General features: G+C 39.3%; 1 protein-coding gene across 5 annotated transcripts in view; it reads left to right on the top strand.

Annotated features, from left to right (window-relative positions):
* Positions 1-14524, top strand: part of sorcs2 (sortilin-related VPS10 domain containing receptor 2) — a 309446-nt gene that overhangs the window by 241568 nt on the left and 53354 nt on the right. For 4 of the 5 annotated variants that reach the window (XM_029454504.1, XM_029454501.1, XM_029454500.1 and 1 more), the window contains exons 9-11: positions 8321-8500; positions 10804-10950; positions 12784-12886. In XM_029454504.1, the coding sequence (XP_029310364.1) occupies positions 8321-8500; positions 10804-10950; positions 12784-12886 (430 nt within the window). The remainder of the gene's footprint in view (positions 1-8320; positions 8501-10803; positions 10951-12783; positions 12887-14524) is intronic. The other variant, XM_029454505.1, reaches the window with a different exon arrangement.

Here is a 14524-nt window from a genome sequence, read left to right as displayed (position 1 = left end):
TAATGCATCCGAGTCTCCCACAGGCAGCTTGGCTTGGAACGCTCTCACTGCATCATACATGTCTGTGATCACACGGCCCTAAAGCTGGAGGTTTAACAGTGAGATGCTTCGTTATGTCGCACAAACAGGCCAGCTCACATCGCCACTTTTCTGTGGTGTGTTTCCCTTTGCTTCCAAAAACGGCCAGCTTTCCTCACGCAACTCGAAAAATCTATTCAGCACTTTCCCTCGACTCAGCCATCGCACCGCCATGTTCAGAATGTATCTCCTCAGGAAAAGACTTACATTGACTCTTATAAAGTTTCCTGTCTGTGTTACGGTGCTTATTACATGTTCCATCTCCAGAGGTTTACAACACAGCGCTTCCTGGTGTGGAAACACTGATACCGCTTTTAGTACTTGGAGACCTGATATACTTAAAACTCAATTTTATTAAATATATGGCTCAAGGAAATACATTTAAAAATATTTGGCTTTTATGGCTCTCCCAGCAAAAAAGGTTCCCGACCCCTGACTTAGAGAGATCTTATGCCTCAATTACTTGACTTACTTCAGCTACAGTACTCAAGAAAGGTGAAAGGGATTGAATAACATACACACTTTTTCTCTTTCCAACAAGTAGCGACAGTACGGATCGATTTTATTAGGTGTGGCAGGAAATCAGTTAAGTGTGTGTGTGCTTGCTGTCTCCCTCTCTCTACATGTGTCCTCTTACTTGGGTGAGCAGATAGGTCACATGATGTAAAGCTTTTAGGTTGGGCAACACAGACAGGGGACAGGGGAAAGAAATAGAGAAGGAAAAGAGGGATGGAGTGAGAAACGCATAAAGGAGAGGAGGGGAAAGTAAGTGTGTATTGGTGAAAGAGGGACTGTTTCGAGCACCATGTTTTTCCACTGAATAATTGAAAGGCTTGAGGATGAAAAATGCAGAGGCCATCACATAAAGCAGTTTGCCTCTGTCCTGTGAGACCTGACTCGAGTTATGGATTAACCACAGACACAGACACACATAAAGGGACACATGCATACAGCTTGCTGGGCTGTGAAATCACAGGTAATACGTTTACCTTTTTGCCCAGCTTCCATCCTCTCTTGCTGTCTATTACCCAGGATGTAATCACCTTTCAGTTTTTTAACACTTTCTTTAACCAAGTAACTCTTTACAACCACAGTGAACAGTCAGCAAGAATGTTTTGCTCAAGTGGTAGTTCTAAAAAGAGAGAAGCACTTCAGTGTCATTAAAATAGTGTCAGGATGTTTAAATCTTTCGTTGACTTGGTGTGCACCAGAGGCCTTATATAAAAACTCTGCTTAGAATCTACACTAAATATTTACGCATGTGCAAATGAGGAAATGTACAAACTCCAAATAAAATTCCACCAGTGCACATTTTACTTTTAGAAAGTAACATGGATCAGCCTCCTATCCCTTCTCCTATAACATCAAGAACATTTATTTTTCTGACACAGATATTAAGGTGCCTGGTGGTAAGGTGGTTCCTGAACACTCTTTCCTTCCTAATGGAAGCATTATGAATTATGAGTGCCACCAGACGGAACGCTTCACGATTTGCAAAAATGGTTGGACAGTCAGTGTTATCCCCCATCCTGGGATTACATTACAGTTCATGTAGCTGACGCCTTTGTCCAAAGCGACTTACAATAAGTGCAAAAAATCATGAGGAATACAACGGCAAACAGCAATAATCTTGCAAGTACATTAACTGAACATAGGTACAGTCCTTTAAGTGCAGAACAATAGCTTCCAATAAGCCAAACAAAAGTGCAACATACAGGGATATCTTTTAAAAATGGACATATGGAATTTTGCTAATTTACACAACCCATATGTATAAGTGGTGAAGATGAGGTGAGGTGACTGGAGAAGGCAGTGTGGCACCACCGAGTGCACTGGAGACGGTCGGATATTTGTCTGGATAGCCGTTATCAGTTTGTGTCTGTATACTTTCAAATAAACCATAAAAGTTGTGTTCACTGCAGCAATTTTACACACAAACTATTGAAAACTTCAATCTTACTTGGTGATATATGCACAGTATTAGAATTAATTATTTGTTATCTTGGATGACGATTATTTCATCAGCTGACAAGTGTCAGTAGCATACAAGTCCGGCCCCGTCCTCTGCGCTCCAGGGGTGGGGAATGTGATGTGACAGTGCTAATGAAATATTTAGAGGAATTTGATTTGAGATGGCATATATATTTTACAATTGAAAGGTGCTTACAGAATACTAATGGCTCACTAGCACAAGAGCATGTGAGCAGGGAGCGCAAGCAAGCAGGAACTTGCAAGTACATTAGCTTCAAATAGGTATAATCATTTAATTGCAATACACTAGCTTCAAATAAGCCAAACCAATGCAACATACAAAAAACATTTATTTATTTTACATTGGCTGAGGTGTAGTGGGTCCCACTCGCAGTGAGGGAGTAGCGAGCTGATTGGCCGATGCAGAGCAAAGTGAGCGAGCTGGGGTGTATGGTTTGACCATGAACTGGATGTAGGAAGGGGCTGATCCATTCACAGCATGGTAAGCCAGCACCAGAGTCTTGGAGCAGATTTGGGCAGCCACTGGTAACCAGTGAAGGAAGTGGAGGAGCGGTTTAGTGTGGGAAAACTGAAGACCAGTCGGGCTGCTGCTTTCTGGATGAGCTGTAGAGGTCGGTTGGCGCATGTACGCAGTCCAGCAAAGGAGGGAGTTGCAGTTGTCAGGGCGTGAGATGACAAGAGCCTGGCCTTTTCTGAGTCAGTAGGGGATGTATCCTCCTGATGTTGTAAAGAGTGTGTCTGCAGGAGCGGGCTGTTGCAGCGATGCTGGCACACCAAGATTCTTTGCAGTCCGAGTCGGGGAAAAAACCAAGGTGCCGATATTGATGATAAGGTTTTGGATGGGAGAGCCCATCCCCGGGAAGAAAAGCAGTTTGGTCTTGTCGTGGTTGAGTTTCAAGTGGTGATATCAGCCAGACAACCGTGCCTCCACCTGTTGCGGCGGTTAATGCTGTATTTGGGACATGACAATATATACCAACTTACAATTTTCATGGATCCATACCAGTATCCACAACACAAACAAGCACCCTCAGTGCTAGGACCGATCCTGCCCATACCAATCAGATGTAATACAGTTCAGTCCATTAAAGCCTCTTGCCCAGGAGTGATGTGGACTGTTCCAATTAGCTGCAAAAACAGGGGTTTTATACAATACAAGCTTTTTCGGAGCTTTGAACCTCATCTCATAGTCTTAGTCAGGGAATGAATGAATAATTCAGCTAATTTGATGATAAGGACTGTGGGATATAGATGAAAGATAGTGAGTGGACCTTAAATTGAGATCATCTCACACAATAGGTAAACAATTACTTACAGTAACGCACCCAATTTATGGGTCCAACTATCCAAAAAAACTGTAGCAGAGTCAAACAACTAATTGCCATTAGGAATGGTATCCTCAGCACCAAGTATACAGTCTGTATTCTTGCTGTTCGGAGTAAGTCGCTTTGGACAAAAGAGTCAGCTAAATTAACTGTAATGTAATGTTAGCAGTAGTATTGAGCAATCTCAGGAGTAAAGGAATGCTGGCATTTCGTAGCCGAATAGATAGAAGTTAAAACCTTATATGTTCGTCAGTTTCAAAATTACATGCAAGTCCGTGCTCTGTAAGTACTAGTGCAGAACCATTATGTACCAAAATTCACAAAACTCATACAAAATATGTTTGTTCACCTTTTCAGAGCAGTAGTTCAGATCACCATCTGATTCAGTTTGTAACCACTGACAGCTTGTTCAGACAATTTGGAAATATGCTTAGAATTACTAACTTGTATGCTTGATCTTATACTGAAGAGGGATTGGTAAAAAACAGAGTCAATAGCCAGTGAAGTCTTGCTGCAAGTTAAAATGTGTGGACCGACTATACAGAATTCAGTTTGAGTAATGTCCAAGGGGGATAATGAGGATTGTCGTGAATAATGGGATCTCTTAGACTTTGAAAGGAAATTAGCTCAATGCTGCTGAGAGAAGTTGAGCACACTGAAGAGGCTATTATGTTACAGCTGACTGCATATGGATATCAGGCATTTTTTGTTAATGAAATGAGCAAGACCACACCATTCTGTATTGCAAGTCTCAGTCAAGGATCATTTATTGTCATTATGCAACACAAGTTACTATAAGAAATACAGCTGTAGCTTCATCCATATGGTACACATGAAAAATGTCAAAACAGAACAGACCAAAAACTGTAGTATTAGAAGTGTATATTTAAAATTTGCAACAGGAGGAATGTAAAACAAACAATGGTGTATTCTCTGTGGCCAGCATCTTTAACATTTGAAAATTGGACATCAGGGAAACATTGTCTGTCAGCTTTGATGTTTGAGAACCAAGTATCATTGATGTAAACACAGAATGCGCCTCCTCATCTCACCCGTGCAACAGATTGATGCGGGGATGCTGTTACGGTGTGGTGTAAAGAGAACCCAAATGCAGTACACGGACAAGTGTATTAAACAAAGAGCTTTATTAAACAAAAGCTTAAAAAAAAATATACAAAAAAAATTAATAAGTAAAACAGAAAGAACAAACCAGGATTGACACGAGGAAGCACGAGGTAATAAAGAACACGAAGGCAAGCCAGAACACAAAGAAGCCGTAAGCCCAAACATCATGTAACATAGTTGACAAACTCACAAGGAACCAATGACATGGACAGTTATATACACGGTATATACACAGACACTAATCACAGGAATGGGACACAGCTGGAGGAGGCAGGTAAAAGACATACCTAGGGTGATTGGACACGGAAGGAACAAAACAATCAAGTAAGTAAGACTAGACATGACATAAAGGGAGTGAAGCATTCAAAAATATAACAGGAAATACAACAAACAAAGATCATGACAGATGCCACGTTCTAGCCACACAGTAGGCTAATGTTGCTGTTTTATAGTGATGGCGAGATGAAGCTTCATGAAGCATTGAAGCTTTCCATCCAATTGCTTCACTCATGGGCCGAAGCTTTATGGTGCTTCATTTGCCTACTGCGCCATCAAGTGGACAATAAATGTAAAACCGGCAGAGTGATTATAATGGCATGGCTTAGATGTGTGAAGTAATGATGGGCAAATCAAGCTTTTGTAAAGCACTGAACAACTTCAGCCAATTGTTTAAAAAATGGGTTCATTACTCGAAGCTTCAAGGCTGCAGTGGATTTAAAGTATCTTTGCCTTAAATTATTTGACGCACACATCTAAGATGTATGAATATCAAGTTCTATTTAAAAATAAAGATTGATGATTGTGTCTACGTGTTATTGAGAAGAGAGTACTGGAGAAAAAAAATGTGGGCTTTTTACACCTTAAATAATAGTACAGTTTAAGATTGGATGAAGGGAAATGACATGCAACAAATGGCCACTGGTCGGATTCGAACCCCGGGCCACTGAGGCAAGCTTTTGAAAGTAGGTGGCTCCATAATGATCCAATACAAACGCAATACCAACAACTCAACAGCAACAACGCATACGACAACAACCCACAAATTTGCGGTTATATAAAGTGTTGATTATGAGGGGGCTCAAATGCGGTTCGCTCCCCCTTATATTTCGAATCGCACATCAAACCCGCACGAACGACAACACAAGCATCGATACGCGCTTTACGAAATCTTCCGCGATTACTCGACACATGCTTTGAAGCCTCGACACAGAAGGACACATCACTACTGTTTTAGCCTGAGCCTTATTTTCCTGTGACCGGACATTTTCCAGTGATATAGCGTTAGGTTCAAGCTAGGTTAGTTTAGTTCCCCTTTTGGATCTCTTCCTGGACAATCACTCTGCCCTTGGTGGTGTTTGGTCGGCAGGTCTGGCTCAATGACTGGGTGGTTGGAAGATGCCATGTTTTAAAGTCCGCTGTACTTAATCCAATCACCAGGCTCTCATCCAATGTCATATGCCTACATACATGCTCCAGTAAAAAAAAACAAGATGAAAAGAGACGACAATTAAAACTAAAATGTTGCAGCATTTATGGGCTAGCTGTCTATGCTCTGTAAGCATAGACAGCTAGAGCCAAGCTTGGAGTATTGACCCTTTTAGCCTACTGGATACGGGATTTTATTGTTAGTACTACTTTGTTGTGACAAGTCGAGTCCATACAGATTTGGACTGTTCTGAATTTCAGGAACTGCAAGATTGTTCTTATATCATCCATGACTGTTTTAGATTTCAGGAGCTTGATGAATCTTTCATGTTTTAAATAATGAAATGGAGTTAAAAACTGGCTTCTTTTTTTTTTTTTTTATACAAACACATTTACATATCAGGAGCATCTTTCTTATATGAAGTAGCCAGTGCACCAGCAAACTATCTGAAAGCTACCAACGCTTTACACACAGGGTTGTCGGTTTATCACTTACATCTATAGCTAAAAGTAATGCAGTGTAATAATAATAATACATTTTATTTAGAGGCACCTTTCAGGACACCCTGAAGAAAATAAATCCTACAATCATGATAGTTATAATGTACAGATTCAGATTTCAAACTAAAACCCTTGATAGAGTTAAGTTAAAGATAGTTTTTATGTTTAAATAGATCTGGTCTGCGTTCCATAACTTACCATCTATGGTGACATTTTTTGTGTGTTGTTGGATGTGGTGAATGCCCAGCATTGGGCAACATAATAAATCAAAGATGGATGATATTCTGTTTGGCTAGCAATCAACTGTTCTTTGTATATCCCGTCTCTAAATAACATATGCATGTCTTTAGGTGAAGGATCATATTTTACCTTTCAGCACATTTGATAATGTATTAAAAAGAAAGACAAGATGTTTTAAAATGTAATTAGATTGCTGCAATATCTGTCTATATCGATAGATAGATAGATACACACATACCCAAGCCAGTCCCTACAGAGCTAGTCATAAGGTCAACTTTTAAATAAAACAACAAATACTATTGTTGGTATCGGATATAAGGGTAATCAATGAATGGAATTGCTCTTGACAGAGTGACTGTCAAGGTACTCAATGAGTGATACTCTCACCAAACATGAAAGAGTGAGTAATCACAATGTGCAACTGATAGGCCATAGTGGCAGTCTCCAACATCATGCAAGCATAGGAAGTTTGTTACAGACTTATATTTTTGACACAATGGTCAGCCTTCTGGACCACTGACAACAAATATTAAGTGCATTTGCAAAAATCTTCTCCAATTGCCTTATTTTTTCAGTTCTCTTTAGACTGCAGTTTTGCTCTTACGATATACAAAGAGTAATGTTCTACTCCTATTTTGAACTTCTTGAGTTTCTGTTCCATGCAAAGTTAGGTTAAGACTTGGGCAGTACAACTTTTTGCCATGTGCCACAAAAATAAATCTAATTGCTTCTCACTCTCTGCTTGACAACTTTCTCCTCAGAACTGAAATGCTATATGTACAATTTCCTTTTTACATAATTGTCTTTGTGGTCATTTACACACAATTTCCTGAGTCACTGAGAAACAGTACATTTATGAATATGAAAATCTGCACAGCTTTCAATACATTACTCTAAGCCAAGCCACAACCATAAATCTAAAGGTAATTGAGCTCTAGTGTTTTTTCTGAGCAAGATGGCAGTGTCAATGATGAGACACACCTTCTTGGGCACTTTCCCCCTGCGCTCTGATGGCTTCATTTTATTTATGGTTTTCAAATGTTATGTTAATGTAATCACTAACACAGAGAAAGTGCCGAGTTGCACTTTGCGCTGTCGTTACAGTCTTTCATGAGTGATGGAGCCATTTGCATCAGAGGCTCACAAGCTTTGACAACACCTAACAAGTTTTCTAAGCCGACAAAAACTGTTTTTCGATGGGTAAAGCGTCCTCCAGTTTGTTTCTATTACTGTAGCTCTGTATTTATCAGATTATGTTCTCAGGCTCAGTGAGCTACTGTCAACCTTTCTTTGAATCTGACTTTCATTTCCCTTTTACATTATCGTTCCTCCACCTGTAATCATTTGTTGCTTTTATTTTCTTCTCTGCTTTACCCTTTACTTGTTTTCCTCTAGTGTGAAATCTCTTTTCCTGTTTTTGCTTTCATATTTTGTCTTTTTAATGATATCACTGAACTTTGATCTTTCTCTTTTGTCTCACCTGATTTCAAAATAAATGTTATATTAGTTTCTTGAATTTCATTAATTCTCTCTTCTCATTTTTCTTTAATTGCCAACTCCACTGATTGAGAAAATATTGACTATCCCTTCTTTACCCCCACTTCTCCTTCTCTGTCCTCTATCTTTACCCCCAGGATGTTCAGATAGTAAGTACTGACGAGAACCAGGTATTCCTCGCCCTCCAGGAGTGGTACCAGTCAGACACATATAACCTGTACCAGTCTGACCCCCAGGGTGTCTACTACTCCATCGTCCTAGAAAATGTTCGGAGCACCAAGCAGCCAGAGGAGAATGTCCTCGTCGACATACTTGAGGTAAGATGGAGTGGAGGAGTGGGTACATTGTTTATGGCCATAAAGTACTTTGGAAATAAACTTCAGTTTCAGAAAACATGAATGTTCTATGTAATACTTAGCCCTGAAACGCAGCCGACGCCAAATCTAAGCACGGTCTGAATTTTAACCCCTCACCTCCAGAGAGTGTTCTCCCTGAGAGTCCAGAACTAATCAGTTTGAAAATGTGCTAAAAGTAAAAAGCTGACACGATTTTATATTTCTTATGGTCAACAAATCCCAATATGAAATACTGCATTTGTTGGAGACTATTTATTCAGCGACAGATGAGTACACACTTGGTTCTCTTTGGGACCACAGGATGGTGTATATGGGATTGAGTCAAAATAAACTATAGTGTGTATGTTCAAGGTAATAAAGGAACATGTCACCCAGTGCAACAGTGTTGCTCATTGATTTGTATTCTATAGTTTTTGGACAACAATGGAGCTCTATAGCACAGAGGAATAAGAAATATCAGGCATTGATACACACACACACACAATACTAGAAATACACCGATCGGTCATCGGTCCAAAACGAGCTGTTGTCAGCTGAGCGGCCATTACCAATGAACGGCAAGTCAGTCTTGTATATCCGATTTTTTGCCGGTCAAATGTACACACATTTGCTGCTTATTGGTTTTACGTCTCTAAATCGTAAACTGCCGGTCAGACTTTAAAAAAATATATACTAATCTGTTTATTCCTTTTTTCAGTCACAAGATGTGACAATTTCCCCCCGTCTCCTCCACTGTAATACTGAAGCTCGTCAAAATAACACAGACAGGTTCCAACATACGCAGGCATTAAATACAATCAGACAGTTCCCCGAATGGCTCACTGCTCAAAAAAACTCAATAATTTCATTAAAATGTTATTGACTTTGCTCTTCTGCCAGTGTACGTCTCAAAGTTCCAGGGATGTGAATAGAGCATGCCACGTGAAGACAGAGACTTATTTACTTAGTAGAATAAATGGGTCAATAAAAACAACGAGTTGATTCATTTATGCGTGTTGGAGAAAAAAAAAAAACACAACTGGGTTGAGAATGATGACTTGTGTTATAAGAGTAACCGAACGGCTGTAGTGTGTGATTAGGCGAAAAACTTTGAATGTTAGTTCAAGTTTTGGTTCTCAACCCTAACAGCAGCAGGAGGAAACGGATACGTTTTAGCTCAAGGCTTCCCTCAACGTTTACATTTCGTCACACTAAAAGGAGCCAATTCTCTTACAGAAGATTGTACTATTTCAATCACAATGTCGCAAACTTTGCCCTTTAACTGGTTAAATAGAAGCACTTCAACAAAAAACAGTAGGTGTCTTATAGAGGGCTATGAGTTTGAGGAGTTAGATAAAAAAAAAAAAAAAAATTAATGCAGTGTGCAGGAGGTGCACAATGCATCGTGGTAACCAACCCTTTAATTCGTCCTTGAATCCCTTGCATAATCTGCCCAGTCAGCTTTGTCAACTGCAATTGACCATTTGCTAAGCCCCACCCACTCAATTACTGTTGCTACACTTGTCAAGCTTTCTGTTCCATTACATTACGCTGACGCTTTTGTCCAAAGCGACGTACAATAAGTGCAAACAATCATGGAGATACAACTCCGAACAGCAAGAATCTTGTAAGTACAATAGCTTCAAATAGGTACAATCGTATAAGTGAACACTGTCTTCAAATAAGCCAGTTTAAAGTGCAGCATAAGTGCAACATACAGATGTATTGATTTCAGTGATTTCAAAATGTAACTTGCAGCCCTGCAGTTCATGTGTCAGTGGCTCCCTTCAGCAACCAAGTAACATACATTGTGGTGTAACATTTGCAACCACTGCTGACAGTTAAAAGGGCACATTCTCTTATGTCCTGGTTAATATTCTAAATATAGTTGTATAGTTCAAGGTACAGTTACAATCCAGTTGCAGTTGTTTTATGTTTGAACTCTTTATAGGAATTCTACATGGACATAACTTCATTACTTTCACCCCTTACCCCATATTTTGTGCCACGTTAGGAAATGACAGGTATGTTAGGTATAACCAGTACCTTATGGTGGCTAATGTGAACTAATGTCAGCAAACTTTAGATAAATGTTTTAGCATTTATCACAAGACTGATTTCCACTTGTGGCCACTATTTAACAAATGGTCCACAGTGGCCACTATTTAACAAACGTTCCACAGTGGCCACTATTTAACAAAAGTTACATTTTACAGTTTCACTTTAAAAGAGATAGGATTGTGCAATGTTAACCCTAGCTGTTGTAAATCCACTTTGTTTTCCAGGTGCGTGGGATCAAAGGAGTCTTCCTGGCCAATAAAAAGATTGATGGAAAAGTGACAACTCTCATCACCTATAACAAAGGACAAAGTTGGGAACCCTTGGCCCCACCTACCACTGACATGAATGGCAAGCCAGTCAGCTGCAAAGAAGTAAGTAATGACCCCGCTAAAGGTTTGCTCTTTTTCTTTATTTCAGCGACAACCCGAGTTGAATTATAACCTCAATAGAGCTGCAGTACGATACATGACTGCAGTTAGTTTACAGCTTTAAATTGAAAGTGTTTGCAATTACTTCCAATAGAGCAGAGCGACAACAAACTCAGCTAATGTGAAAAAAAGTCAGAAATATTATTGTCTAAATAAAGCTGACCGGCTATTCAGTTGGGAGCCAATCATATTGTCAGTCATCATTGGACAATACTTCTGCCATGAAAGCAAACATTTAAACTGTGTGATTAACTTGGCTCGACTCTTATTTGCTTTCTTGAGGAGAAGACATATCACATAAACACCCAAAATGTGCCATTTTTCACTTTGGTTTTCATACAGATTAAAGAAATCCAATTTCTTAAATTTCTCAGGTTTAATAAAGTATCTATCTATAACATGTAAATTAGTGAGCTATAGAGGTGCTAGCAGGTGGATATTTGTTTTAGCTTTAGACAGAACCAGGCTAGCTGTTTCTTTGTTTAAGCAATGCTAACCAGCTGCTGGCCTCAATATTTAACAGTTAGATATGATAGTGGTATCGATCTTCTAATCTTAACTCTGCAAGAAAGCAATCATGAGTATTTGCCAAAATGTCAAACTGTTAATGTAAGAAACCCCTTGATACTGAGTTTGCTTGGTCAGCTCAGACACAATTAAATGTAAAAGATTACTGTATTTTAGCATAATGGCTTTGTTATACGAGTAATTTAGCACTTTTATGTTTAGATCCTCACTTTATTTTTACATGCATGAACTTTTTCTCAAATACATAATACATATCAAGCATTGTTGGAGGGAAAACGAGATTTAAGATTTTCATTGCTAACCACTGCTTCTCTGTAATTGTCATGCATATGATAAATAAAGAACTTGAACTTGATCTTTTATTTGAACCATCATTTTAGTCAGCTGTCAGATTTCGAAGACTTGTTTTGCATCATCTATACCTCAATACAATGTCTTTGTGTCTGTCTTTATTTCAAATGATGGCATCACACACACATCACTGACAAGGGACATAAGGAAGGAATCCCCTTTAATCCCAAAGATGCTTGTAATTTTACTGCTGTTGCTCAGGCTCAAACATACTTCAGACCTAACATAGTTACCGATTGTCCTATCATAACAAGCTTCATTGCAACTATGGTTCCCTAATAAAGTATCATAAAAGAGGTCTCCACTGATGAATAAAAAAAAAAAAAAAAAAAAAAAAAAAAAAGTCTGCATACTTCATGTTATTTGTGTCAGAAAGTATATTACTAGCTTTTGTAGAATTGACTGTCTACAAATCTGCCTATTGAGGATAAAGCAACGAGATTCAGAGCAACCGTTTCTGACAAATGTTTGCATTGCTGAAAGTCCAGTCTCATTCTCTCTTTTAAAATGAATTGGCTTCCATTCAATTTCCCAAGTTAAATAGGTTTGAGAGCACTCAATCCCAATACTGAGCTGTATTTGCAGCAGGATTAAAAGGTATCTGTGTGGTAAGACTCATTAAACATGACTGACAGTCAGTGCTTTCAGTTCACCCACAATTTTATTGAAGCAATACTATTTTCTTTGCGATTCATTGTTACAAATCCACCTTTTAGATTAGGGATGTCAAACTCAATCCAAAATTTAAAACTGGGACTACGTCGAGGGCCAAACAAGGTCAACATTTATTGGATAATATTCCTTGAGTTTGACATGTCTGTTTTAGATGGTGGAACAGTGGGAGAAAGACACTTTTGTCCTCACATTAAATTCTCTTTACATGTTTGCGTTCTGCAGCCAGACTGTCACCTCCATCTCCACCTACGCTGGGCAGACAACCCTTATGTGTCTGGGACTGTCCACACCAAAGACTCTGCTCCAGGTCTCATCATGGGTGCTGGTGAGTTTCCAGCGCAAATCTTTTTATTTAATTGACTAACTTTCTCCCAACTTGAAATATATAAATGTTTTTCAAACCAAGTCAATTTTATTCATATAGCCCAAAATTACAGATCACAAATGTTCCTAAAGGGGCTTGACAATCTCTACAGCATATGACAACTTGTGTCCTTAGACACTCGATTCAAATAGGAAATGACTAATAAAACAAACCATGGGGGGAAAAGCAAGAAATCTCAGGAAGAGAAACTGAGGAGGGATGAGCATTTGAGCAAGTCAAATATAACGTACTTACAATACTTGTCGATAGTGAACAATTCAGATGAGGTGTTGATATCCTATTTCACTGTGTACAAACTTGGTATATGTGTCATGGTGTGGTAAAGGTGAGGATCCAAAAGCAGGATGCAGGTTTAACAAAAAGCGAACTTTATTAAACCAAAGCCGAATCTAGAATATAATGACAATCCCACAAAACACACTGGGGCAGACAGGGCTATATACACAGACACCAAACGAGGGAACAAGACACAGCTGGGGAGAAAGGCAGAAACACAAGGGCAGAGTAAATGGACACAGGACGAACACATTAGCAATCAGAAGGGGAGGGTAAAAACACAGACAGGAAGTACCACTAGACATATAACAAGGGGGAGTGAACACTTCAACAATAGTGCAACTGTGACAATATGTATTTTAATGTTCAAATCCAAATAAGTCCAATAATGTGCAGGAGGATATATATATATATATATATATATATATATATCCTCCTGCATATATATATATATAAATAATCTGTCATGTTGAGCTTGTTTGAGTCAGTGAGAGAAATTACACTTTTGTGGGTTTTTTTATATTCAGAACTCAGTTTTCACATTGAACAGGTGCTTATTAAATGATATGTATCTTGTTTATGTGCACGTTTCCGTGTTTACTGCATTACTTTGCGCGTTCACATTTTCGCGTGCGCACACACACACACACACACACCTACAGTCAGTCAGTCAGTCAGACACCAACAGAGAAAAGTAGAAGAGAGAACTAAAAAAAAGCTATCGTGGCTCTCTTTTGTTCCTTGCAAAAGCGACCAAAAGCCACTTGACTCCATTAAATGATGCTAGCGGTCCCTGTACTTTCCTTCTCCTTTCCTCTGAGCCCACGGGAAAACTGGCAGAAAACGAGCCGTGACTTGACTTATAGTGCCGCACGTTGTATTCTTTCATCACAGAAATACATTCGATTGCATGATAAACACACCAGTTTTTTTACTTGTTGCGGCTGGCAAAGTAAATAAATATGTGTCATTCCATTCCCTTTGGAAGTGACGATTTTCAGAATCAACTCTAGGTCTCTTTGGCTTGGAGAGAGACATCTTGCGTGTTGTTAGCTTGCCGAGCTAAAGTAAGGGAGTGCTTGACTGGGCCGATGGCAGGTGCGGACAGAGTGTGTTTTTTTCCGGACGCCGCTGCAGCTCGGAGTGGAATGGAAATACCTGCGTTTTCGCCGCATTTGGTGTGAATCAGGCTTTAGTTTTATTTATGCTATGTATGCCATCCCGATTTGCATCCCGATAATTGAATAGGCCTGCTCTACAGTGTCACTCCATTATATGCAAACCGTCACTGGGTTGAGATAG

The sequence above is a fragment of the Cottoperca gobio genome, chromosome 18 (genome assembly GCF_900634415.1).
Source record: "Cottoperca gobio chromosome 18, fCotGob3.1, whole genome shotgun sequence".
In the NCBI taxonomy this organism is placed as follows: Eukaryota; Metazoa; Chordata; class Actinopteri; order Perciformes; family Bovichtidae; genus Cottoperca; species Cottoperca gobio.
Note: the sequence above shows the minus strand (reverse complement) of the source record. Positions and strands in the feature narration are given on the sequence as shown.